Raw genomic sequence first — 23938 nt, forward strand, 5'->3', positions numbered from 1 at the left:
GGATCAGCGCGAACCTGGTTACTCAACCTGCCCGCCGGATCCGTCGCCACCTGGGCAGACCTGCGCGAGCAGTTCGTGAGCGCGTTCCAGGGCGGCTATAAAGCGCCCAGGAACCATGGCGGAGCTGCACACTATCGTGCAAAAACCGGGAGAGACGTTGCGGGCCTTCGTCAACCGCTTCTCCAATCTCTCCTATTCTATCCCGGAGGCGGAGGCGGCCGCCATCATCAACACCTTCGCTATCAACGTCCGCGATCCCAAGATGCGTGAGAAGCTGAGCACGCATCGGATCCAGACGACGCAGGACTTGTACGCCTTGGCACACAAGTGCGCCATGGCCGAGGAGGGGCGCCTAGCGCCCAAGCTGGCAGCCCAGGCTGCTGCGAGCCCTGGCGAGGGCTCGCCGAAGAAGGGTTCCCGTAAGCGCAGCGGGAAGCAAGTCCTCGCCGCGGACTCGGGGGCTCCTGCTGCGAGGCCCACGAAGAAGGCCTCGCCGGGGGGAGAGTCTGGCGGGAAGCAGGGTGACGCGCCCCGCTGCCCTATCCACAACAACTCCACCCACGACGCGCAGAGTTGCCGCGTCCTGCAAGGGATCAAGCAGCGGTGGGAGCCGCGCCACGAGGAGCGCCGTGCCGCCGGCGCCTACTTCAATTGTGGCGACATCGGGCATCTCTCCCGAGATTGCCCGAACGACCCAGAGCAGGTCCGAGGCCGACCGGCGGTGGTGCCGGCAGGGTTGAACCCCAAGGAGGGCGCAACCGGCCCCTTGCTGTGCGGGAACGCCGACGATCACCCGGTGCGACAATTGGGTTCCGGGTAATACCCTTCGTCATCTCGCCGATCATTAGCAATATGACGGTGACCAAGGTGCTGGTGGACAACGGAGCGGGGCTTAACCTCCTGTCCGCCAGGCTGGTGGAAAAGCTCCAGCTGCCAATGGAGCAGCTGAAGCCCACCGAACCGTTCCGGGGGCTGAACTCCGGGATCGTGCGCCCGCTGGGACGCATCACACTGCCGGTCACCTTCGGGTCCTGGGAAGTATTCAGGACCGAGCACATAGTGTTCGACGTGGTGCATATCCCGTTGCCCTACAACGGGATCCTTGGTCGGCCAACGCTGATCAAGTTTATGGCGGCTACGCATTGCGCCTACGGCATGATGAAGATGCCGTCCGTCTACGGAGTCCTCTCCACCGGGTGCGATCTCAAAGACGCAGCTTGGCGCGTTGGCGAGGTCGTCCGGGCCGCTGCTGCAACTGACGCCGGCGACGAAGGTGTTGTCGGGGACGACGCCTTGTCGGGTGACGCCCCGGCAACGAAGAAGGCCCGCGCCACCCCGCAAGGTCTAGCTGGAGGAGGTGCAGGCTCGAGCTCGCGTCGCGGCAAGGGGCGGGGGCTCCGGGAGGAGGCCGCCAAAGTGAAGAAGCTGCCCCTCCAAGCCGGCGACAAGGAGCGCACCGTTACCGTCGTTGTGAACCTGACCGCTGAATAGGAAAGCGCCCTCGTCACCTCCCTCCGGGAAAACGCCGACGTGTTCACCTGAGTCCCCGGACGCGCACCCCGTCAAGCAGAAGATCCGGCGGCAGGCACAATAGCGGAAAAATTTCATCAAGCAAGAGGTGGGCAAGCTTAGGGCTGCCGGGGCGATCAGGGATGTTTTGTACCCCACTTGGCTGGCAAACCCTGTAGTAGTGCCCAAAGCAGGGAATAAGCTCCGCATGTGCGTTGATTTTACCGATCTTAATCGTGCATGCCCCAAGGATCCCTTCCCTGTACCCCGTATCGACCAGATAGTTGATTCTACCGCTGGTTGTGACCTGTTGAGTTTTCTGGATGCTTTCTCCGGCTACCATCAAATCAAGATGGCGGTCGAGGATGAGGAAAAGACAGCGTTTATCACTCCGGTTGGCTGCTACTGCTATACATGCATGCCTTTCGGGTTGAAGAACGCGGGCTCCACATTCCAGCACGCCCTGCGAGAATGTTTGGGGCCCCAGCTAGGCCGCAACGCGGAGGCCTACATGGATGACATCGTCATCAAATCGAAGTGTAGGGACTCGCTGATTGATGACCTGCGGGAGACATTTGACAACCTTCGCAGGATCAAACTCAAGTTGAACCCTGATAAGTGCACCTTCGGTGTCAACTCTGGGCAGCTTCTGGGTTTCTTGGTTTCACACCGGGGGATACAGGCCAACCCGACCAAAATAGAAGCCATCGAGAAGATGGAGGCCCCCCGCAAGGTGAAAGATGTCCAGCGCCTCAACGGCTGCGTTGCCGCGCTTGGACGCTTCATCTCCAGGGTGGGCGAGCGCGCCCTGCCTTTCTTCCGGGTAATGAAGAAGAAGGGTCCGGTCGACTGGACTGCCGAGGCCGATGCGGCGCTCCAGGAACTCAAGCGATACCTGAGGTCACCACCCATCCTCGTCGCCCCCAAGTTGGGCGAGCCGTTGCTACTGTACTTAGCGGCGACTGACCAGGTGGTCAGCTCGGTGCTGGTTGCCGAGAGGGAGGAAGACGTCCCGGGGATTGGGGCTGCGGGGTAGGGGGCTGAGCAGCCTCCGGCAACCACCTCAAACCCGGGGACCACCCCAGAGCCGGCAACCTCGGGGCCGCGGAAGCGGTTGGTGCAGCGACCGGTGTACTTCGTCAGTACGGTGTTGTGCGACGCGCGGACAAGATACCCGCAAGTACAGAAGCTCCTTCTGGGGATTCTCCTCGCGTCCCGCATGTTGCGCCACTACTTCCAGGCGCACCGCGTCACGGTGGTGTCCGGGTTCTGCCTCGAGAGGACCCTCACCAACCGTGAAGCCACTGGGAGGGTGGCCGAATGGAGGATGGAGCTGTCGGAGTTTGACCTCCACTTCGCCAACTCCAAAAGCATCAAGAGCACGGCCCTGGTGGACTTCGTCGCGGAGTGGACGTCCACGGGCGTAGAAGAAAGTGAGTCGGAGACCGGCCTTCCCGGCAAGCTGGACGAGGGCCACTGGGTCCTCTACTTCGACGGTGCGTTCAGTCTCCAGGGAGCGGGGGCCGAGGTCGTCATTGAGTCACCCACAGGGGACCAGCTACGGTTCGCCGTCCAACTCGACTTCGCTAACTCCACCAACAACACGGCGGAGTACGAAGGCCTGCGTGCCGGGCTGCGGGCTGCGGTCGCCCTCGACATTAAGCGCCTGGTTGTTCGCGGTGATTCCCAGCTTGTGATCAACCAGGTGAACAAGGACTACGATTGCCCTCAAATGGCACCATACGTGGAAGAGGTCCGCAAGCTGGAAAGGAAGTTCAAGGGTTTGCGCTTCGAACACGTCAAGCGGAAGGACAACTTCGCTGCTGACGAGCTGGCCAAGATGGCAGCGGAGCGCCGAAAGCCTCCGGCGGGGGTGTTCTGTCAGAAGCAACTGGCTCCTTCAGTCACCCCACAGCCGGCTGCCGGGGACGCCCCTCCGGCAACCGAAGGAACCCCTGCTGCAGCAGAGGTCCATGCCGCTGATATGGCGACATGCGTCGGCAGGGAAATTCCTCCCTGGGCGGAAGAGATCGCCCGTTATTTGAAAGGGGAGGCTCTCCCGGAGGATGACGTCGCCGCGGAGCGCGTAGCACGGCAAGCCAAGATGTACACTGTGATAGACGGCAGCATCTACCGCAGGCGTGCGAATGGTGTCAAACTCATCTGCGTGCCGCAGAAAGAAGGGTGTGCACTGTTGGAAGACATACATCGAGGCACATGTTCACACCATGTGGCCTCCCGGGCTTTGGCCGGCAAAGTTTTCCGGCATGGCTTCTACTGGCCTACGGCCCTGGCCGACGCAGAGCGGCTGGTGAGGACGTGCGAAGCGTGCCAGTTCCACTCAAAGAAGAGCAACCAACCAGCCCAGGCCCTGCATGTCATCCCGTCCTCATGGACGTTCGTGGTCTGGGGACTGGACATCGTCAGCAAGCTACCAAGGGCGGTTGGCGGTTACAAATACTTGTTTGTGGCCATCGACAAGTTCTCCAAATGGGTGGAGGTGGAGCCAGCGCGCAAGGTGACCGCCCAGGCGGCCATCAAGTTCCTTAAGGGCATTGTGTGCCGGTTTGGTGTTCCTAACAGCATCATCACCGACAACGGCACGCAATTCACGAGCGCGGCGTTTCACGCCTACTGCGAAGACATGGGCACTAAGCTGCGCTTCGCGTCCGTCGCTCACCCGAGGAGCAACGGACAGGCGGAGCGAGCCAACGCAGAGGTTCTGCGGGGGCTCAAGACGAGAACCTTTGACAAGCTCAAAGGCCACGGGAAGCACTGGATCGAAGAACTCTAGCCTGTGCTGTGGTCCATCCGGACCACACCTAGTCGGGCAACGGGCGAGACTCCTTTCGCCCTTGTCTACGGGGCAGAAGCGGTGCTGCCCCTCGAGCTCAAGTACGGATCTCCCCGAGTACGCGCGTACGGCGACACCAGCCAACACGAGCAAAGGGTCGACGATCTAAACTTCATCGAAGAACTTCGATGCCAGGCTGCTGTGCGAGCCGCACGCTACCAGCAGGGACTCCGTCATTATCACGACAGACGAGTCTGTCCCCGGGGGCTCGAGAACGGAGACCTTGTCCTGCGCCGGATACAAGGAACGAAGGCCGGGAATAAGTTGACTCCGAAATGGGAGGGCCCCTTCCGGGTAGTGCAGGTGACCAGGCCGGGGGCTGTCCGCCTAGAAACCGATGACGGCTTGCCGGTGCCCAATAGCTGGAATATTGAACACTTGCGCAAGTTCTACCCGTGAAGCGGCAGAGCCCGGCCCTCAGGTGATGCCTCCGATGCATACCTCTCAAACTAGTGTAACCGGGCAGCCCCCGTGTGTAAACCGCTAGTTAATTGTGAATAAAGATAAGTGTTTCACCCCTGAGCTTTGTTTTTGCCTTGTTCATTCGCGTGTTTTCCCCCTCTTGCCTCCTGCTTTAAGTGCACAAAGGTGTCTTTCCATACTCGGTTGTGAGCAAGGGGCTGCCGTGGCCCCGAAACGAAAACCCGTTGCCGGATTGTTCCGGCACTGGTCGTGCCGTTGGCGGGCTTCCCGCAACGTGCATCACTGGGCTTGCAGTTGCTCAGCCTCTCGCCGCCTGCACCGCACAGTCGCTGCGCCCGGGAAAGGAAACGCTCACATCCAAGTTTGGCATCGACCCCTTTGTGCCGGGGGCTGGGAAGCAGGAGAGATTCATCTGTTTTACTTGCGTTACTTGTTTTCGTAAGTTTCGAAATTTTTTGCAGCACCCCGGACCTGGTAAGAGTCTAACCTGCAGGAAAGGGAGGAATCTTGTACACTGTGGTGCCCGTGAGCTGCCCACGGGTCGCACCATACGCCGGTGCCTTGTGGTGAGGGACGACCGCAACACAAGGGGTTCACCGCACTCCGAGGCTTCTGAGTTGACGGCTGGCCGCCACGTGTGCCGCGGTTACCCGGTAAGCATGGCAGCGGAAACTGCGCCGCGTTCGAGGAAAAGGCGCCACGGTGCTGCGCGGATCCGTCGTGCGCGGTGGCAAGCCTCCCTCCCGCGTCTATAAAAGGCGCGCCCCAACCATGGAATTGCTCAGAGCGAAGCCGGGTTCCGGGCCGTGAAAGCAGGTGGTGCGCCGGAGGCGCGGAGGTGGTGCTTCCCTGCCGCATCACCCCATCGCGCCCCTGCCGCATCACCCCATCGAGCCCACCCCGAGGGGCGCCACAGAGGCACGGGGGTAGTGCGTGCCATTGGCGTCCCGCGCCGACAGGTGCACTGCCGTTGTGCCCCTGCTGCGTTCCTCAAAGGGGCGGTTCCGGGGCGAGGGTCGCCGCACAGGCACTGTGGGGGTGCATCCCGTCAGCGTCCGGCGCCAACGGGGTGCATTGCCACAGTGCCCTTGTCGCCCCCCTCCGAAGGGCACCTCCGCAAGGAGCAGGGGCTGCCGCGGAGACTCTTGGTAGGGCATGCCATCCGTGCCTTGTGCCGACGGGTGCACTATCAGAGGGACCCAGCCGCATTCCCTTTGGGAGAGCCTTTTTTCGGGCGCGGGTCGTTGCGAGGACGTTGTGATGGCGCTGGTGCCGGCGCTCGTCGCTCGTTCCGGCCCATCACCGCGTCCTTGCCGCGGCCCTCGAGCAGTTTAGCTCCCGGGTAACAAGGGTCGTCGCATCCCTTGGGACGAGTTCCCTAGATAAAACCCAGGTCTCCCTAGTCGCGGGGGCTGTCGCCGGAAGGCTATAACTTCCTCGTCACCCGTGCCCGCCGTTCGGGGTGTAGCGAAGCCGGCGCCGAGAACGTTATAGCCGTCTCGCGGCTGCTCCCGTAGTGGAGTCCTCCTAAGCCAGGGTTCGTCCCTGAAGGCCAGGGTCCGCCCCTGAGGGCGAGGGTTGCCGCATGAGCGTGGTGGTAGCATCGTCGGCGGCGGTTGCTGCCGGCGGTGATCCTGCCCCCGCGTTCCTGCCGCATCCCTCTGAGATCGTTTCCCTTGAACAGGTACCCCAGATGGTTTCCTACCGAGGCAGTGCCCCGTCTGCACTCTACCGCGGAGCATCACGAAACATTGGACCGCACGAAAAAGCTAAGTATCTGAACGTGAACGCTGAATTCGCTAAGAGCTGAACGAAACTGAGCACTGCCCCGCTGGGTGCGGCCCCGGATCCCGCGCGTAGCCGGAGTGTTAAAAGGGACGCTTGCGGGGGGAGTGCGCTCCCCGTGTGGCTCCCGGGTCCGCCCCGGGAGGACACGGCTTGGAGTGGTTACCCCGCAAGCGGAGTGGCTCCTCGCTACCACTGGGCCCCAGGTCGGCACTGCGGGTCCGTCCCGGGTCCCTGGTCTGGTCAAGGGTGAGGCGTGCGCGAGTCCCCCCGCAACACAAGGCAAGACACGGAAAGGCTAAGGGAACCACCCCACGAGGCGGCCTCGGGAATAAAGGACAAAAATTGAGCAAACTAACAAGCTTGATTGACTAGGTGTCGAGTGGTTACTTGGACTAATCAAAAGGTCATTGTCCAAACGGTGCTAAGCGCCATACTTGCAGGAAAAGCAAACAAGAAGGAGGTACAGGGGAAGCAACGAGTATAACTAGGGGCTGCGGCAGCTAGCTGTCGCCATCTTCGGCCGGGGGGTCGACGGGGGGTTCAGGCTCCGGTTTCATCTGCATCCGCTCGACGACCTCGTCGACGAACTCACGCACTGCTTGGGTGTGCGTGGGCTCGTCCTCGCTGTCGGACCAAGCGTCCAGCAGGGACTCGAAGGGAAATTCTGGGTCCCGGAGATGAATCCGCGAGAGGATTGTCCCGGCAACCTCCCGAGCGCAGTTGGCGAGTTCGTTGGCGCCATACTTGGCGATCCAGACATCGAGCGCCCCAAGCTTCCCCAACAAGTCGGAGAAGAAGGGGATCAGCGTCGTGACGTCCGTGCCGTCCACCTCCACCGCCTGCAGCTCGAACTTAGGCAGCAGGTCGCGCAGCGACTCAGCGATCTTCGCCAGCTTCTCCGTCTCAAGCTGCCGCTGCCCGATCAGCGTGCCGTGATGGAGTCGGGCATCTTGCGCGGCCTTCTTGGCCTTGCTGACGCAGCCCTCCAGCTTCGCAAGCTCTAAGGCCTGGGTCGCATTGGCCTCGTCGGCCTTGGCGAGCGCTTCCCGGACGGCGGCCTACTCGTCCTCAAGCCCGGCCGCTTTGCCTTTGACCGAGTTGAGTTCGGCCTCGTGCTGACTCGCCGCTCTCGCCGCATCCTCGGCGGCCTTGACCTGCACCTTCAGCAGGACGCGGTGGCCTTCGATTTCGCCGCGGTAGTTGGCGATTAGCTCGCTCTTCTCGTCCAGCCGCGCCTGGGCCGTCGCGAGCACCTCGGCATGCTCCTTCCGGGAAGCTTCTAGGGTTGCCACCATTGCGTCGAGCCTTCCTTGGAGCTCCGTGCGCTGGACCTCCAGTTGCCGACGGAGCTCGGTCTCCGGGACTACCGGCTCCCGAGCCGCCTCCAGGGCTTGCCGGGCCAGCCGCGCCTCCTCTTCGGCGAGACGCGCCTCCTCGCACCGCCGGGAGAGTTCACGCCGCTCTCTCTCGACAGCCTCCCGCACCTCGCCGAGCTGATTCTTGGCGGTGGTGTGGCGCTCCCTCACCTCGTTATAGGAGGTGACGAAGGCGAACTGCTGGTCCCGGACGGCGTCCAGGAACCGGTGCCCCCGCTCGAAGACGCTCGGATCCCAGGTAAGAGGATTCCAAGCGACCCCGGCGAGGGTGCCGAGGTCGGTGCCGGGGAGAGCCCCCGAGGATGACGAAGCCCCAGCTGCCGAAGTGGAGCTGGGCGTGGGGTCGCCAACTTGCTCCCGGGGGTCTTGCCGTCCTTCCCCGACAACTTCCCCCGCGCCCAGGCTCCGGGACACCGGGGTTGGAGAGGGCTCCCTGCTTCCGGCGGGGGTCGTCCCCTGCTGGACGGCGGGTGAGCCCGAGCCGGCCACGTCCGCGGCTTCGGGCGCGTCGCCGGGTGCCACGGCGGCGGCGGCGGTCCCCACTGCTGCCGCTGTCTCCGTCGCAGCGGGGGCGGACACGGGAGCCGTTTCCGACTCCACCTCCGCCCCTGCGGTCCCGTCGACCGAGTCGGGGTCGACCACGGCCGCGCCTGTTCCGGGCGCGGGCGCACTTGTGCCTGCACCCGTGGAAAAGCATGAAGGTCGGCGATGGTTTGTGCTATTGAAGGCGAATAAGGGCGACCGGGGTGGTTACCTTGTGCGGCCGTCGGGCTTGCCGGTGCAGCCTCCACTACTTCGGCTGCGCCAGCGGGAGCGTCCAAGGGTCTTGCCGCGGGCGAGTTGCCACCCGCTGCAGAAAGAGAAGGTATGGTTATGAATTTGGTTAACAGGAATCGCGGTTGCAGAGAATCAACGAAGACATACCCCGTGCCGGCTCTGTCTTCGCTGGGGCTGGGTCGCCAAGGGACGCGCCAGCGCCGACGCTGGCCCCCGAGGCAGTGAGATCGATGGCACTGCCAGCGTCAACGCGCGTCCTCTTGCTTGCCGAGCTGGGCGGGGAATCGCTCCTCGCCCTCTTGCTAGCACCCGCCGGCGAGGAGGACTTCGGAGGGTTGCGCCGGAGCGCGAAGCCCCAGAAGACCCCCCGAGCGGGCGGCGCCGTGGGCGCCCGCGGCATCGTCGTGACCCGGAGAGCTCCAGGTGTCGATGGCGATGCCGCCGCGACGCCGGGCGCCAAGCTCGCGGAGGCCCCTGCTACCCGAGCGAAGGCCGTCGCCGGGCCGCCGATGGTCCCCGCAGGTGCTGACGTTGCCGGGGTACCGGCGAGCACCCCGGGGCCGGTTCCCGCCGCGGAGCTGGCGGCCGCAGGCAAGACAGGGGCCGCCACCGAGGCACTTGCGACCCCTGTTGCCGCCGATGCTATCGTGGTACCAACGGGCGCCCCAGGAGCGGCGGCCGCCGCCAGGTTGGGGGCCGCTGTCGGGGCGGACGTCGCTGTTGAGGAAGTGGCTGCGGTCGCCGCGAACGCCCTCGACCTTCTCAGGATCAGGGGCGCGCTGTCGCTGCTTTCCTCGTCGTCGTCCTCCACGGCGACGATTTCCGGGGACGTAGCCACCTGGCCCGCCTCGTCGTCCAGCGACCAGAGGGAGGGCCAGCTGGGCTCGGACCCGCCCTCGCTCTCCTCGAGCACTTGCTTCCCGCGGGGTGCTTGCGGGGGAGCGTGCGGGACGCGGGTGGGGGTGTCGTCCATCAGCCCCCACTCGTTGCAGGGCGGGAAGGCGCCGATGATGTCGCTGAGTGCCTTGACGCCGGCATGGAGAGCGGAGACCCCCGGCGGGAACTCTGTCGACTGGAAGACCTCGCCGGAGATCCCCTTCACCCACGTCTTGAGGGACTCCAAGTCCATGCCGTCCGCCTGGAGGCGTGTCCTGTCCCCGGAGCCCTTGTACATCCACGCGGGCCGGGAACGCAGCTGCAGCGGGGCTATGCGCCGATGGACGAAGGTGCGCGCCGCGTCGACATCTATGAGCCCCGCTAGCCGCAACGCCTTGATCTTCTCCACGATGGGGAGGAGGTCGGCGACACGGCGGTACCTATCTTGATAGGACAACATCTTCACACTTCATCTTCTTTGAACCTCCAACGGAGGGAAATGGTGTAAAATGATTGAACATAGAAGTATGAGTTTTGAAAAAATGTAACAGAAGAAAGTTGCCTAGCAGAGAACATGTGAAATGCCGTGATAAAAAGTTCCACATGACATTCAAATTGTATACGGGAGGCTCAGCAAAAAAAAGAGCGCGCACCGGTCTGCGCTTCTGGGATGTCGCACCAGTGGCACCCGGGGTACCACCGCTGCGCGACGCGTGGCCCCCTCCCCTGGGTTCCCGGGAAGGTCTCATCCCGGGGAGCGCCGACGAGCTTCCCGACAAGCTACCAGCCCAAAAGGGGCTAGCGGGGCTTCTAGGAATATTCCTGCTTAGGCACCTCCCGGGAAGCTGCTTCCCGGGAGGAGGTTCCCGGGTGCACTGGGCCCGGGTGCTTCCCGGACCGACTTGCGGGGACTGGGGGTTCCCGGACGCGTGCCTCCGCCTCGGGTCGTGGGGCCCACTGGACAGCGCCATGCGGGCACGTGACGGGCGCGGAACGCGCGGTCCCACCAAGGCAAGGAGTAAGGCGCGCGGCTCAGTAAACGAGCCGACCGACGGGTAGTCACCCGTCCGATCCAAGGAACAGTGGTTGTCCAATCCTACCCTAGGGTCCTAGGCCCCTAGCAGCGGAGGTGGCACCCATGCATGCCACCAGCTCACCAGGGAGAGTTGCGTGCCTCCCCGTTGGACACTTGTAGCACATGCACCGTGGCACATGTGGCTTCCCCTTGTGTATAAAAGGAGGACCCATGCCAACGGTCAAGGGGGTTAGAAGGTTGACGGGTCAGACAGTTGGGAGGTTAGTCAGTTGGTCAGTTAGTTGGTTCGGACGAAGCTCGCTCAATAGATGCTTACTGGCTCCAGTAGGCAGCCAGTAGAGAGCGGTGAGGAGCGCCTAGCCACTGAGAGAAAGCCCAGGAGCTTGCCCCGGCAACCTGTAAACATTTGATCTGTAATCAATATCAGCTCAGACAGGCAGGACGTAGGGTTTTACACCTCCGGGTGGCCCGAACTTGGGTAAAAAACGTGCGTGCATCTGTTCTTGGACTAGCGCGTACCCCTAGCACTTTGCCTCGCCGGCCTCGTAGGGCCACATCGGCCGTGCGGGCGATCATCTGGTCTCCACCCCAGACGCCCCTACCAAACCTAAAAGGGGGACGTGGCTGCACGCCCTCGGTGTCGGAGCACCGAGCAACGACATGGGACTGCAAACAACACGCGCTTGGCTTGCTTCGCAACAGATTCTTTGACTTTGGTGCTCCCCATGATAGGTGGGCTCAGTTGGCGAGCTATCGGACTGAAGCCAGGATTGCATGAAGGTGGGGTGAAACACATGCGATGGCGTTGGCTGCCATGCGCAACGGCAATTTGGGACCTTGTTCTGTCGCTCGTGACTACTGCTGCGTGGTGACAACCGGTTTGCAATAGCACTTTTCCACCCAAGCCCTAGTTTAACAGTAGCTTTTGTTCTTCCACTAATCTTCGGGGCATCCGCTTCTTGACCACGGTTCTTGAATAGTAGAGACGCAGAAAACATGCCTGTGCGTAATCCAACCAAGCCCTCCACAGCTTCTTGGCCAGTTGGCGAAAGCTCGTCAATCAATTCTTCCCTCCTTGCGCTTGCTTGAACCAAGTCAGATGCACCCCCTGATTTCAGCGATAGAGGTTCAGGCCTTGCATGTGGCGCAACGGGCAACACGATTTCGATCGGCCTTGATGCTGACCCAACAGCAGGCGACACGATTTCAATCGGCCTTGATGCTGACCCAGCAGCAGGCGACACCGCATGTAGGGGTGGGCATAAAAACCGATGACCGAAAACCAAAACCGAATGGACGGAGACAGAACCGACAAGATGGTGACCGAAAAGACCGATTAGATGTTTGGGTAGAAAAATTTATAGACCAAATTTTATTCTAGTAATTTGGGTATCAATTCACAAAAGACTGAAAGACCGAAAGACCGAATAGGACTAAACTTCATAGAAACCAACCCATTCTCCTAAACCAACCTAGGCGCCAAACCACTCCCTATGCAAAAATCACTACAAAACAAAGACAAGTGATAGTTTCACTTTGCAAACACCGGGTGCCCACGTTGATATGAAAATTTGGTCAGAAATATAAGTAAAACGTTGCTAAAATTTGTACGGAATCATGTTTTGTTTTTGAGTTATCACCCATCTTTGTAAATTTCGGTCATGACCGAACTAAAGACCAAATCTTCAGGTAACCGAAATTTTGGGTAGCAAAGTTCCTTAGTAAAGTTCCGGTATTATATTTTAGAGACCGAATCGGAAAAAGACCGAAATTATAAGACCGAACTTCTGGTCATGCTTCCAGAGGCGGGAACCACTCCAGGGTCAGGCGATGCGATCGGTACAGGCCTAGCGGCCGACTCAACAGGGGCACTCACCGCGACAGCGCCGACTTGATGCAGCTTTGACATTGGAGCATAAACAGTTGGCCCATCTGGGCCCTTGGGATCTGGCATATTGTGATCTGCCTCATTGGGATCTAACACATTGGGGTGTTCCACCGCAGCAGCATCAATGGTCGGAGGGGGCTTGTTTGGCGCATCTGCAATATGCCCTTCTGCAACATCGGGGCCTGAAGCCTTGCGGGCTCGTGCTTTAAGCTGCACACGCAGCCTATCAAAAACAGCGTTGGTTTTGTGTAATGAATGCAGAACTCTTTCCTTGTCTTTTGCTTGCTCCATAGCACGAGATCGTGCGGCCCTAAAACATGAAACAAAACAACAATAAGTAAACATAAGGTTGGCGTATAAAATGTGTGAAAACAATAAACATCAACGAGTAAAAAGGTTTTTTTTCGTACAATACAGGATTACGGGATGCGATGGGTGCACAAGAAACAATAGGAGGCCTCCTTGTAGGTGCCTTTTATAGACTCTGGCAGAAATAAGAAAAATTAAAATCCTAGTCTAAAGTAAATGCAACAGGTAAAACATTGGCATATAGTTGCCACATCATGTGTCCAATTGCCAGCAAAAGTGACAAGTAATTAACCAGAATTGCCACATGTTCATTTATGGAATTGCCATATGAAAAAAGGGATCAGTGCAAAAAAGGAAAAATTGATCGTACTTCTCGAGTATATGAGCTGCGTCGGTCGGATCATCATCTTGTGCCCCGTCCGGGTTTGGGCGGAGACGAGTAGAACTCCTTGAAGGAACAGGAAGCTTTGTAGTTGCATTTTTAGTGACTCTGGCAGAAAATAATACAATATGTTACAGAAAAGGAGTGTAAAATGCAGAAAATTCCACGGAAAAACCATGTAAAGTTTTCGTGACCGTTCATGATATAATTGCCAAAAAAAAAATGCCATACTTTTCAATAGCAGGGGTTGCGACGGCGGTTGGATCCACCTCTTCTGCACCACCCTTGGTTGGATAAACCCGAGGAGACCTCCTTGCAGGTCTAGTACTCTTGGTCCAAACCATTTTTGTAGATCTGAACAACCCATCGAAAATTCCCTTAAAAAATATCATATAGTTAACTTTTCCGCACAGCGTATAGGGAAACATACCTCGGTTTCTTACACTTGATGCATCACCATCAGATGACATCTCACTCCTGTTTTGACAATTAAAAAAATCAGCATTATTGTGAAGGACATAAAAAACCCTGAAAAATGCACTGCTACATATGCATTGAGGGCGGCAGGGGGGGGGGGTATTAACTTGATGGGCTACTACCATTAAAGTTGCCATGGTATGAAAGGAAAAGTTGCCATAATGCTGCCATTAAAGTTGCCATGCTACTGTCATCAAAATTGCAATACGAAGCTAGCAAAAAATGTACATCTGCTACGGCAATTGAAAAATGTATGAGAAGTAAAGTTGCCATACTACTGTCATTAAAATTGCCATGGTATGAAAGGTAAAGTTTCCATGCTACTGTCATTAAAATTGCCATGATTTGAAGCGCAAAGTTGCCATTCAACAAACCTTAAAACAATGCCATGAAAATGCTAAAAGTTGTACCTCTGCCTCTTCAAATTCGGTTCAGCAGCCACGATTTTCGTGATGTCTCGGTGCACATCACTCGGATTCCCCGTGTTGCTGGCGCCAGCGTCCGCCTCGCCTCCACCACCACAAGATTCACTGCCGGGTCCGTCGTTACGTGCTGCCTCATCATTGTCCATGTGCGTGCCACCGTCATTGTTATTCGCGCCATCATTCCCGCTACCTTTACCCTCATGAGCATCGTCTCCATCCATTTCCCCATCTTGATTGTCGCCATCCTTCTTCCCTTCTCCTTCTCCTTCTCCTCCTCCTCCAGGGTTGTGGGGTGGGTCGTCATCATTGTCTCTGCTGTCATCGTCGTCTAGCTCCTGTTCGTTGTCGTCGCTATCTATGTCTCTTGGGTAAGTGAAACCCTCAAATCTTCCCCTAGCAGTGAGAGAGCGTGTGGGCACGCCGCCATTGACTATAGCAAAATGGCGCGTCATTTCTTCACTCTCAGGCGGCGTCAGCCCGGTCCACCCTTGCACGAGATTGCCCAGTAGGCATGTCATACCTGACGCGAACTGACCCACAACGGTTTCAACCTTATTCCGCATCTACAAAAAAATGTAGCAAAAGCATGATGAGCATAAACAAAGGAAATTAGAAATTGAAATGAGGCCACACTATGGATCCGAAAAATACAGAAGGAACTGAGTGCAGTTGAGAAGAGCAGAATTAACCTTCGGTGTGATGTCAGGGTGGCTATTTAGGTCAATCCACCTAGAAAACTGTTCAGGGCCACCAAAATATGTATAGTTCATAGCATGGTCGCATGCGAGCTGGGGCCAAAAGAAAGATCATAGAAAAACAGGTAATTAACACAAGTCAAAAGAAAAAAAAAACAGTAGCCATGCCATGTAACAAAAAAATGATGGAGAGATGGCAGTGGAATAAACCTGCAGTTTCCCGAAAGAGCCATCTTCTTTGGTGTCTGCTTTCATAACTTCATCAATCGAGTTGTTGGTCCACGCAGTGACTCCAAACGGAGCAGAAGGCACGAGTAGCCCAAGTTCACTGATATCCAAACTATCAACATACAACAGCTGCCCATGGAACATGTAAAAAAGGTAAGTAACCTAACTAAGACAATACAAACAGAATGAATGTTGGAGGCGCAGAAAAAAATTGTTGGATGGCACACCAGGAGGTAAAGACGGCATCCCTTGTTTAACTTTTTCTTGGATAGATTCTTATGGAGTTGGTCAAGGACAAACTTGCAGAAGTTATATTTGTGCACATTGGCAATGTCATCCTTAAAAAGCCGGAAAAAGTGATGTTAGAAAGATGAAAACAAGATGGAAAGTAGACAGATGTCATGAATATGGACGGTAAAAAAGAAAAATAAAGAATTGCCATACACACGTTGTATCTATTGCCATTAAAGAAAATATACAAGTTGTCTAGAAACATTTAAAATCAATTTATGAAAAAATGACACTAGAGACCATTGCATTGCCACCAATAGTGTGGTGAGTTGCCATGAGAAAAATGCTATAAGTTGCCACACACATAACCTGTGAATTGCCCGGACGTAATTCTTAAGTTGCCATAATATGTATAAAAGAGTTGCCAGCTGACTACATTGTGCATACTACGGGATTATGAATCAAATTGCAAAATTATGAAAAATAAAGGAAAACGTAAATAGAGGTCATGATTGCCATCAACTGTGATGAGTAGCCATGAGAAAAAAAATTATAAGTTGCCATACACATAACATGTGAATTGCCAGGACGTAATCCTTAAGTTGCCATAACATATATAAAAGAGTTGCCACGAAATATATAAAATAGTTGCCATAACATGTATATTGTGCATGCTGCAAGATTCTGAAATTGCAGAAGGACAAAAAAATGAGGAACACATATAAAAAGGGAGACATACCAAAACAGAATAGCACCTATTGCTTATCCTGGTGCTGGTGGTTGGTGCCAATATAGTGCTCATGATGTACATTAGGGTGAGCCTCTTGAATCTGTCACCGGATTCCGTCATATTCTTCAGCATGGTGTTGACCTGGCTGTGGAGTGGGGCTTTGGATAAATCCATGTCAGGGAACATCTCTGGAGCAAGCCGAGCCTCGATATCCTTATCCACCTTATATGGGACAGGCTCCGTGCCATGGGGGCACCCAAGAGCATTGTAGACAGATTCTTCGGTCATCGGGATCCTACCCTTGCTAGGGATAAGAAGACACCTAGCTGCAGGGTCATAACAACTCGCAAGCCAATCAATGGATTTATTGTGTAGCTTAGTGGTGTTTATATGGAGGAAAGACGTGAACTCCATGTTCCTGAAATCCTGCTTTTGAGCATCATTGAAACCATTGTACAGTTTGGTGAGTCCAAATGGGGAAGCCCTGTTCCTTACACCAAGAGGCTGATCCAGACAGAAACAAAAAATAAAAGACTGTGTCAGATGAGTACAGAAGATAGCATAAAAACTTGTCATCTAGAGTAGAGCCCACTACGAAATTACAAACATGCCTTTTAGGTTACATGCCGTACAAGAATAACTACTGATACAAGGGTTTCTAGTGAGAGTTCATTATGACAGATTGCATGAAACTTCACAAAAACAGGATATACTATTAAAAAAGAATAGTTAACATGATGATTCAGGTAGCATGTCTCGTAAGAAGTCAATGCAGATGCCATTCAAAACAAGCAAATAAAATGTGCATTATAAAGTTGCCATCAGATATGTGTAAGATTTTCCAAGAAAATAAAATGTGCATCATAAAGTTGTCGTTAGGTATGTATAAGATTTGCCAAGAAAAATAAAATGTGCCATCAAGTATGTATAAGATTTTCCAGTAAAACCATCTACATATAAAAGTTGCCATCATGTGTGACTAAGATTTGCCAAGTAAACCATCTACATATAAAAGAAACATGAACATATATTAACCTTTAAGTCTTCGTCGCCCGAACCAACATCCTCCCGTTTTCTACCCATGGCTCCTGACACCCTGGTAATCTAACTGAATTATGTATAAATTATGCATGGACCATAAGTTGCCAGTGCTGTCCGTTCCAGATCATGGATTTGCTTTGAAAAATCCACCGTACACATCACAAAAGACGCACATCCCAAAATTTCAGTCCCGCAACACACATATCCCAGATTCAGTACAGGAACACATCAAGAAAACACACGAACCAAAAAAATACCACCCCTGGGATCGACAACTTCGAGTTCAATAACCCATCGCACACCCCAAAATTCAGTTCCGCAACACACACATCCCAGGATTCAGTCCAGGAGCACATCCCAGAACACACACGAACCCAAAAAAAAACCCTAGGATCGACCGATCGACAATTTCAAGTTCAGTAACCCCTCAAACGCCAATCTCTCGCCGAGAAGTTGCCAATCAACAAACATGTGTACATAATCGCCGCCTGTAATCAACATGCATGACAAAAAGCCAAACGAACCCCGTGTCCAATTCACAACGAACGCAGGGGGAAAATCGCCCAATCAAACACCATCGGTAATGAACTCAGTTTCCCCATCGGTGTTTGATTGGGCGATTTTCCCCCTGCGTTCGTTGTGAATTGCCCCGTAGGCGTAAAAATCACAACCCCGGTACCCCACTCGAGCCCCCCCCCCCTCCCCCCAACACCCAGCACCGAATGACGCCCCCCGACAAAAATCGCTTCCTAATCGACTCACGCTGACCACACAAAAACGGCCAATCAGCCATCAATCCTCTTCCGCCTGCCTCCCCGATATAAGAAATGGAAACCCTAATCGAATCCGATCGCAAAACGAATACAAGTCGCCGCTAGAATCGCGCGAGATCGCACCAAAATTTGCCAGAGAAAAATCCATTCGCAAAAGCTCGCCCCGAAAGGTACCTTGTAACAGCGCCGCTTGATCGGTAGAGAGACGCGATTCGCCGGCGGCGGCCTTGCGGTTGACGACGGAGATGAACACGAAGGGGGAGCGGAGAGGGGTGGGTGCGGGAGAAGTGGATGGATGTGTTACGGGGTGGTTCTGGCAGATTATAATGAGCGACGGGGAATTAAGGGGAATTAAACGCAAGGCAAAGAGGAGCAGGGCATTAATCGCAGTTATGGAGCAGTTATGGAGCATGTGATTGGATTGAACGATACTAGCCGGAGGGGGACGACGCGATGCAGTGCTTAACGCCATGGTGGCGCTGACATGGATGCGCGGTAGGGGCTTGCCACGCGGCGAGATCGCGCGTCCCTCCCTCTCGGCATCAGACAACGAGCACGCGCCGCGCTAGGAGACACGGGAGAGGACGTTCACGCAATATAATTTCCGAAAGTCTTATCGGATACAAATTCAGGAACTGTTCATGGTACCTTCAGTTCGAAGTGAGCCGTCTAATTTGGAAGAGAAGACAACGTAAAAGTCCCAGGGACAAAATCGGTAGGTACAAATCCCACGCATGGTTAGCAGGGAGCCGGGGACTCCGAAAAATAAAATAAAAGCCAATAGTCATGCGGATCGCGGGGAGCGAGGATGGGGGCGGGCGGCCGACCGGATCAGGGCGCAGCCGCGCAGCCACGGGGTGAGAGGCCGTGGTCGCCGCCGGCTTCCGTATTGACATCTTGCTCTCAGATCCATCCGGCACCACAATTTCAGCCGTAGGAGGATGCAGCGGCGACCGGCCGGAGCCGGAAGACCAAGGGTGCAAAGGCTGTGTGCGCAGCGTTGAAGCGACTGCCTAGAAACCGCAGCACCAGCTGTGGCAGGCGCAGCGTCCACCGGCATTAATTAGAGCATGCTGGTCAGTGCTGAAGATACGATGGGATGATCCGTTTTGTCATGATGGAGCTCCTCGAGGGCGTCGAATGGCGGATGTCTCGCAGCTCCGTGGTGGTTGTTGAAGAAGAATGAGCAAGCAAACTCGATGCAGTAAAACCAAAAGGCTTCTTCAAGTTAATCACGCCGTTGTGCAGCAAGAAGCGACAATTAGGTAACTGCAACTCTGCAAGGCGAAATTTATTATTATATACTAAAAGTACACAAAAAAAGCAAAACTTCTGTCCGTTGATTCGGTGGGTCCGTTAAATTATGGCCGATAGATCCGGCGTTATCAGGCCAAGCTCCACGAGAATAACAGATCGATCCTTCCAGGCTCCAGCCTTCGTCCTCTCCCCCTGCCGCGTGAACCTCGCGATCAATCTATAGCTCCTCTAATCGCCGCCACGCTGGACCTCACGTACTACCTACGGCTTCTTGCGCCGCCGCCGCCCTTCTCTTAGTCCTTGGTCGTTTGCTATGATGGTTGTTCTCTCCGTGCACCGATTCTAGCATTATGCGCCCTGTGCATGGCGCACTCAGACGAGCTGGCCGGCTATCCTGGACTTGCATGGTGGAGGTGAAGATCAACGTCCTCAACAAGGAGCGGGTGCACCAGGCATGCACGTGCTCTGCGAGTACGGCAACATATATGTCCAGCGCGTGCGTGCTCTTCGTCTTGGAAGAGATGCGTAGGTAGGCGCTCTGCGGAGGACGGGCACGGCACCATCGTCGAAGGCATGGACATTGATTTGATTTGGTGTTGGGAGACATTAGAGCATCTCCAATGGACTCCCAAAGCTATCCCAAATGTCTTGTTTAGGACAAACGGACATCTTGTCTCAAAAATCATCTTCCAATGGGCTACCCCAAACGGACAAAATGTCCTTTTATTTGTCCGCCCCAATCCAGATCAATGTGTTCTTGGCTTCCTTCAACCTCAATTCGAGGACGCCCAAGCCATCGAGAAGCCGCTGGTTTCACCGCTTCACTCCCCCCGCGCCCCACTCTCTCCTTCTCATCTTCCTGTTCATAGTCGGCTGAGGAGGAGGGACTCCAGCAACTTCGCCGCCCGGGTCCGGCGCCGCCGCTGCTCGGCTCCTCCACGATGAGGATGTCGTCGGGTCTCGCCCGCGCTCCCCCTGGACGGCGCCTCCTTGCCCACGGCGAACGCCAACCCACGGGTGGCCCCAAGCCGAGCGCCCTGCGCGCGACCCCAAGCGAGACCGGCGGCGGAGGGGAAGGGAGGCGACGGGGCATGGTGCCGGCAGCTAGGGCGCGGGGAGGGAAGGGGAGGCAACGGCGACGAGGAATCGGTCGGCTCGTTTTCTTTTCCTTTGCAGCGAAGAGGAGAATCGGCAGTTCGGGACGAGACGCGCGTGGGAAAAGGCTGTGGTCCCGGGCAGGACAGGGACAAACGGACACCCCAAAGTTGCCCCAAATTTGGGAGAGTTTTGGGGGATTGGGACGAAAAAAAAGAACATTTTGTCCGTTTGAGGTAGCTTATTGGGAGATGATTTTTGGGACAATATATCCGTTTGTCCTAAACAGGACATTTGGGATAAATTTGAGGTAGCCCATTGGAGATGGTCTTAGTTCTCAGCTACTCTTTTATTAATTAGGGCATATGCTGTTAAACTACTTGAACTTCAATCAATAAAAAGATACTACCTCCCATTCTAAAATGTAGGCGGTATAACTTTTCGAAACTGTCAACTCTTTTAAAATTTAACTGAGCTTATATAAAAAAATTATCAACACATAAAGTCTCACACCAAGATACTATGAAAATATATTTCAGAATGTATCTGATGATAATCATTCCAGATTACTGTAAAATGTTGATATTTTTTCTATATGGTTGGTCAAATTTTAGAAAGTTTGTCGGTCAACAAAAACTATGTGCCGTATGCTGTTTCGGAACGGAGGGAGTATATGGACTCAGTGGCCAGAAGATATTTAGGGACAATGAAAAAGATCTACCAGCTGTGATTAATTAACATAAGAAACTAATAAATCCATGGCTGGGTGATGATTAGGTCCAATCTTGAAGATATACCCGCAAAACTTAATCAGCTAAAGAGAGGGTCTACCGTAACAATAACCAGATGTTTTGCTTTTAGTCAGTTAGATAGAAGCTAATTGTATAACACATCTCAGGAATATTTCTTTATTCTTTATATTGACTAACCTAGCAGAAAAAAAAATGCTTGCCCTCTTGCTTATCCCTCAGTGTAATGTTGATTCGTGATGTTTTTGTTAAGTACTTTAGAAGCCATTGATCTGATATTGTCTGCTCTTATTATTTTGAAATACAGAGGAACCAACCCTTGATGCAATCATGTGTTTTCAGCAGACATGATGGCATTTTTCTTTTTTTTTTTGGGAAAAGACGATCGTTTCCGTCATTCGATTAAAGGGGAGAATAGCTGTACAAGAGGATCAAAAGGCTGATCCCGGAGAAGAGAGAGAGAGGGGGGGGAGGCCTATCCTCCCGGGTCGTTCACGCACGCCCTAATTCGACCCTGGTACTCCTCCTAAACAGGAAGGCCACCTGCAAAGCCGGCATGGCCACGCCCCTGAACGTCCGATGATTACGCTCCTTCCACACGCCCCACCAAGTGTAGATTAGACGCCCGCTAAGTCTCTGCTTCGCCCGCTTGGGGCACCCCTAAATCAGATGTTCCCACATCCCGTCGATCGAGTCAGCCGTCGTGAGGGTAGTGACACCGTCTGTCTCCCAGCTCTGGACGAGGCCCCACACTTCCTTCGTGTAGCATCATTCCTGGCAGAGGTGGACAACTGTTTCCGGGTGAATTCTGCAGAGCGGACAAACCGGGTTGTAGGGCCAATGTCGAAGCGCAAGATTGTCAGTCGAGGATTTTGCCGTGAAGAATCGTCCAAGTGAACACCCTGCACTTGGGTTCAGCTTGGGCCTTCCAGATCTTGTCAGAAGAAAACGACGGTACCGACCCAGAGAACTGGGCCTTATAGGCCGAGGCCGCAGAATATCTTTCCGAAGCCTCCCATTTCCAGACAACGGAGTCACGGGCCTCGGTCGGCTGAACCTTCTGGATGCAAGCCCACAACTCGATGAAATCGGCAAGCTCACGCGGCGTCGAGATTCGCAGAAGGGAGCGGATCCAGTTCTGTGAGGAAAGCTCCTTGCTGGCCGTGCGCTGCTTCCTGGTGGCGATATTAAGGAGACTCGGCCATCGCTGGCCCGGTGAAGAGCCGTCGGGTAGCCAGGCATCATGCCAGAACAGGGCCGTGGCCCTGTCGGAGCACGGAACTCCGGCACTGGGGATGCCGAGCACCCCCTTTTTGGTTCGGTGGAGGGCGAGGCGATTGCTCCGGCGATCGCCGGCATGACGAAAGGCACAAAGTGTCGACGCATGAGTTTACCCAGGTTCAGGCCACCCGGAGGTGTAACACCCTACGTCCTGCTCTGTGTTGTATTCAAGAAAATGTGTGTGTTTACAGGTTGCCCCGAGGCGTTCTCGGGGGAGCTACTTGTTCTCCTAAGAGAGTTTTCTGTGTACAGGAGCAACACTCCTTGCTACTATTGACTATGACTCCAACTGGAACTAGAACCCTTTGACGGTGGCATTGGTCCTCCTTTTATAGACAAGGGGATACCACAGGTGCTGATGCATGCAGCGCGACACGTTTCCTACGAGCGTGTTATCGCCACAGGAATTACATTGCTGTTGATCCACACTGGGCACCATGCAACGCCCAGGCCACTATACACGGTAGAAAAAGGTGTATTATAGGGTAGACGCCCTAGCCTTGCTGAGCAAGACTAGCCCTGTCAACGTGACTCCTGTTGGTGCATTAAATGCACCGCGTCTGCTGTCTCGTGCTGTCTTCACTGTTCTGCGGGCCCCGCCTGCACACCCGAGCGCGGGTTGCTGGGGAGCCCCTTCCCGACTAGCGCACCCGGCCAGTCGCCGGTGCAGCGTTCCTTCCACTTCTTGGGACCAGAGTTCCCGGGTACCCACCGAAGCGGGCACTTCTCCTGTTCCGGCCCTTGGCTTTCTCTTTGCCAACGACCGTCTCCTTGGGGCGGGCTTCCCGGGCCTACCGTCCCCGGGAGGCCAACCTGACGGGGCTTTGTCACTCGCGACCCACGCGTCCCGTATCAGTGGGACCCCGTGGGCCACTGGTACGACAATAGCCCCGGGCGTGGGCCGGCAGCCTTGAGGCCCCGGTGAGTGCTATCCTTGGTCGGTTGCTGGGCTACGCCCTATCCGATGCGTGGGTCCCGAGGGGAGTATCCCAGCACCCGGCCTTGTGGGCCGCATTTACAGTTTCACTCTCCCGAGCGAAACGGTCGGGCGCACGATTTCGTGCCTTATCCCCCATAATCACCAGAGAGTTAAGGCCACGCGCGCCCCCATCTTAATTCCCGATTCTTTAGGGCACTTTTATTGCCGATCATGAGGGTGTCCGTTGCAGCCCGCTAGCCCCGATAAATACCCGAGGCTGGCGGCGGGCACTCCCCACTGCTTCCTGCTTCCGCCATTGCCTCCCAAGCTCTCCGCGCCCCAACTCCAGCCAAATCACTCCCCCACTCCCGCCGATGTCTTCCAAGGGCCAGAACCGATCCAAGGGGAGAACCAGCAAGGGAGAGAAGCGTGAGAAGGCTAGCAAGAAGGAGCTGTCAGACCGAGCTCGGAAGGATGAAGAGATGCAGGCCAAGTTCGCCTTCTTCTCCCCCGGGTACAACGGCGAGGGGGTGGAGAAGCTAGTCTTGGCGCTCACCACCAAGCATAACGAGCTCGGGCCGACGCGGGTTCTCCCCGTCGGCGCAGAGCGTGACCCGTAGTACTTCCGGATTTTCGGGAGGTTCATCCTAGCCGGGTTCGTGTCGCCACATTCTTTTTTCCTTTCTGCCATCATGGAGACCTACGGGCTCATCATGGCTCAAATTCACCCCACGTCGTTCTTCACATTGTCTGTCTTCCAACACCTCTGTGAAGCATTCGTGGGGGTGATGCTGTCGATGGCTCTGTTTCGCCACTACT

General features: G+C 55.5%; 1 protein-coding gene across 1 annotated transcript; it reads right to left on the reverse strand.

Annotated features, from left to right (window-relative positions):
* Positions 1-15871: 15871 nt before the first annotated feature.
* Positions 15872-17232, reverse strand: LOC106865500. The gene is made up of 3 exons (XM_014895638.2): positions 17040-17232; positions 16014-16508; positions 15872-15958 (listed from the first exon to the last, which is right to left on the reverse strand). Exons 1-3 carry the CDS (start codon positions 17085-17087, stop codon positions 15872-15874), a joined length of 630 nt encoding a protein of 209 aa, XP_014751124.1. The 5' UTR covers positions 17088-17232.
* Between the last annotated feature and the right edge of the window lie 6706 nt (positions 17233-23938).

This window comes from Brachypodium distachyon, chromosome 5 (genome assembly GCF_000005505.3).
Source record: "Brachypodium distachyon strain Bd21 chromosome 5, Brachypodium_distachyon_v3.0, whole genome shotgun sequence".
Classification (NCBI taxonomy): Eukaryota; Viridiplantae; Streptophyta; class Magnoliopsida; order Poales; family Poaceae; genus Brachypodium; species Brachypodium distachyon.

Excerpts from the sequence above, each read along its gene's own strand:
- LOC106865500 (XM_014895638.2), bottom strand. The coding sequence starts at position 17,087 with ATGGGTAGAAAACGGGAGGATGTTGGTTCGGGCGACGAAGACTTAAAG. Across the intron at positions 16,509-17,039 it reads CGGGCGACGAAGACTTAAAG|CCTCTTGGTGTAAGGAACAG; the intron begins GTTAATATATGT and ends TGTCTGGATCAG. Across the intron at positions 15,959-16,013 it reads ATAGGTGCTATTCTGTTTTG|AATCTTGCAGCATGCACAAT; the intron begins GTATGTCTCCCT and ends CTGCAATTTCAG.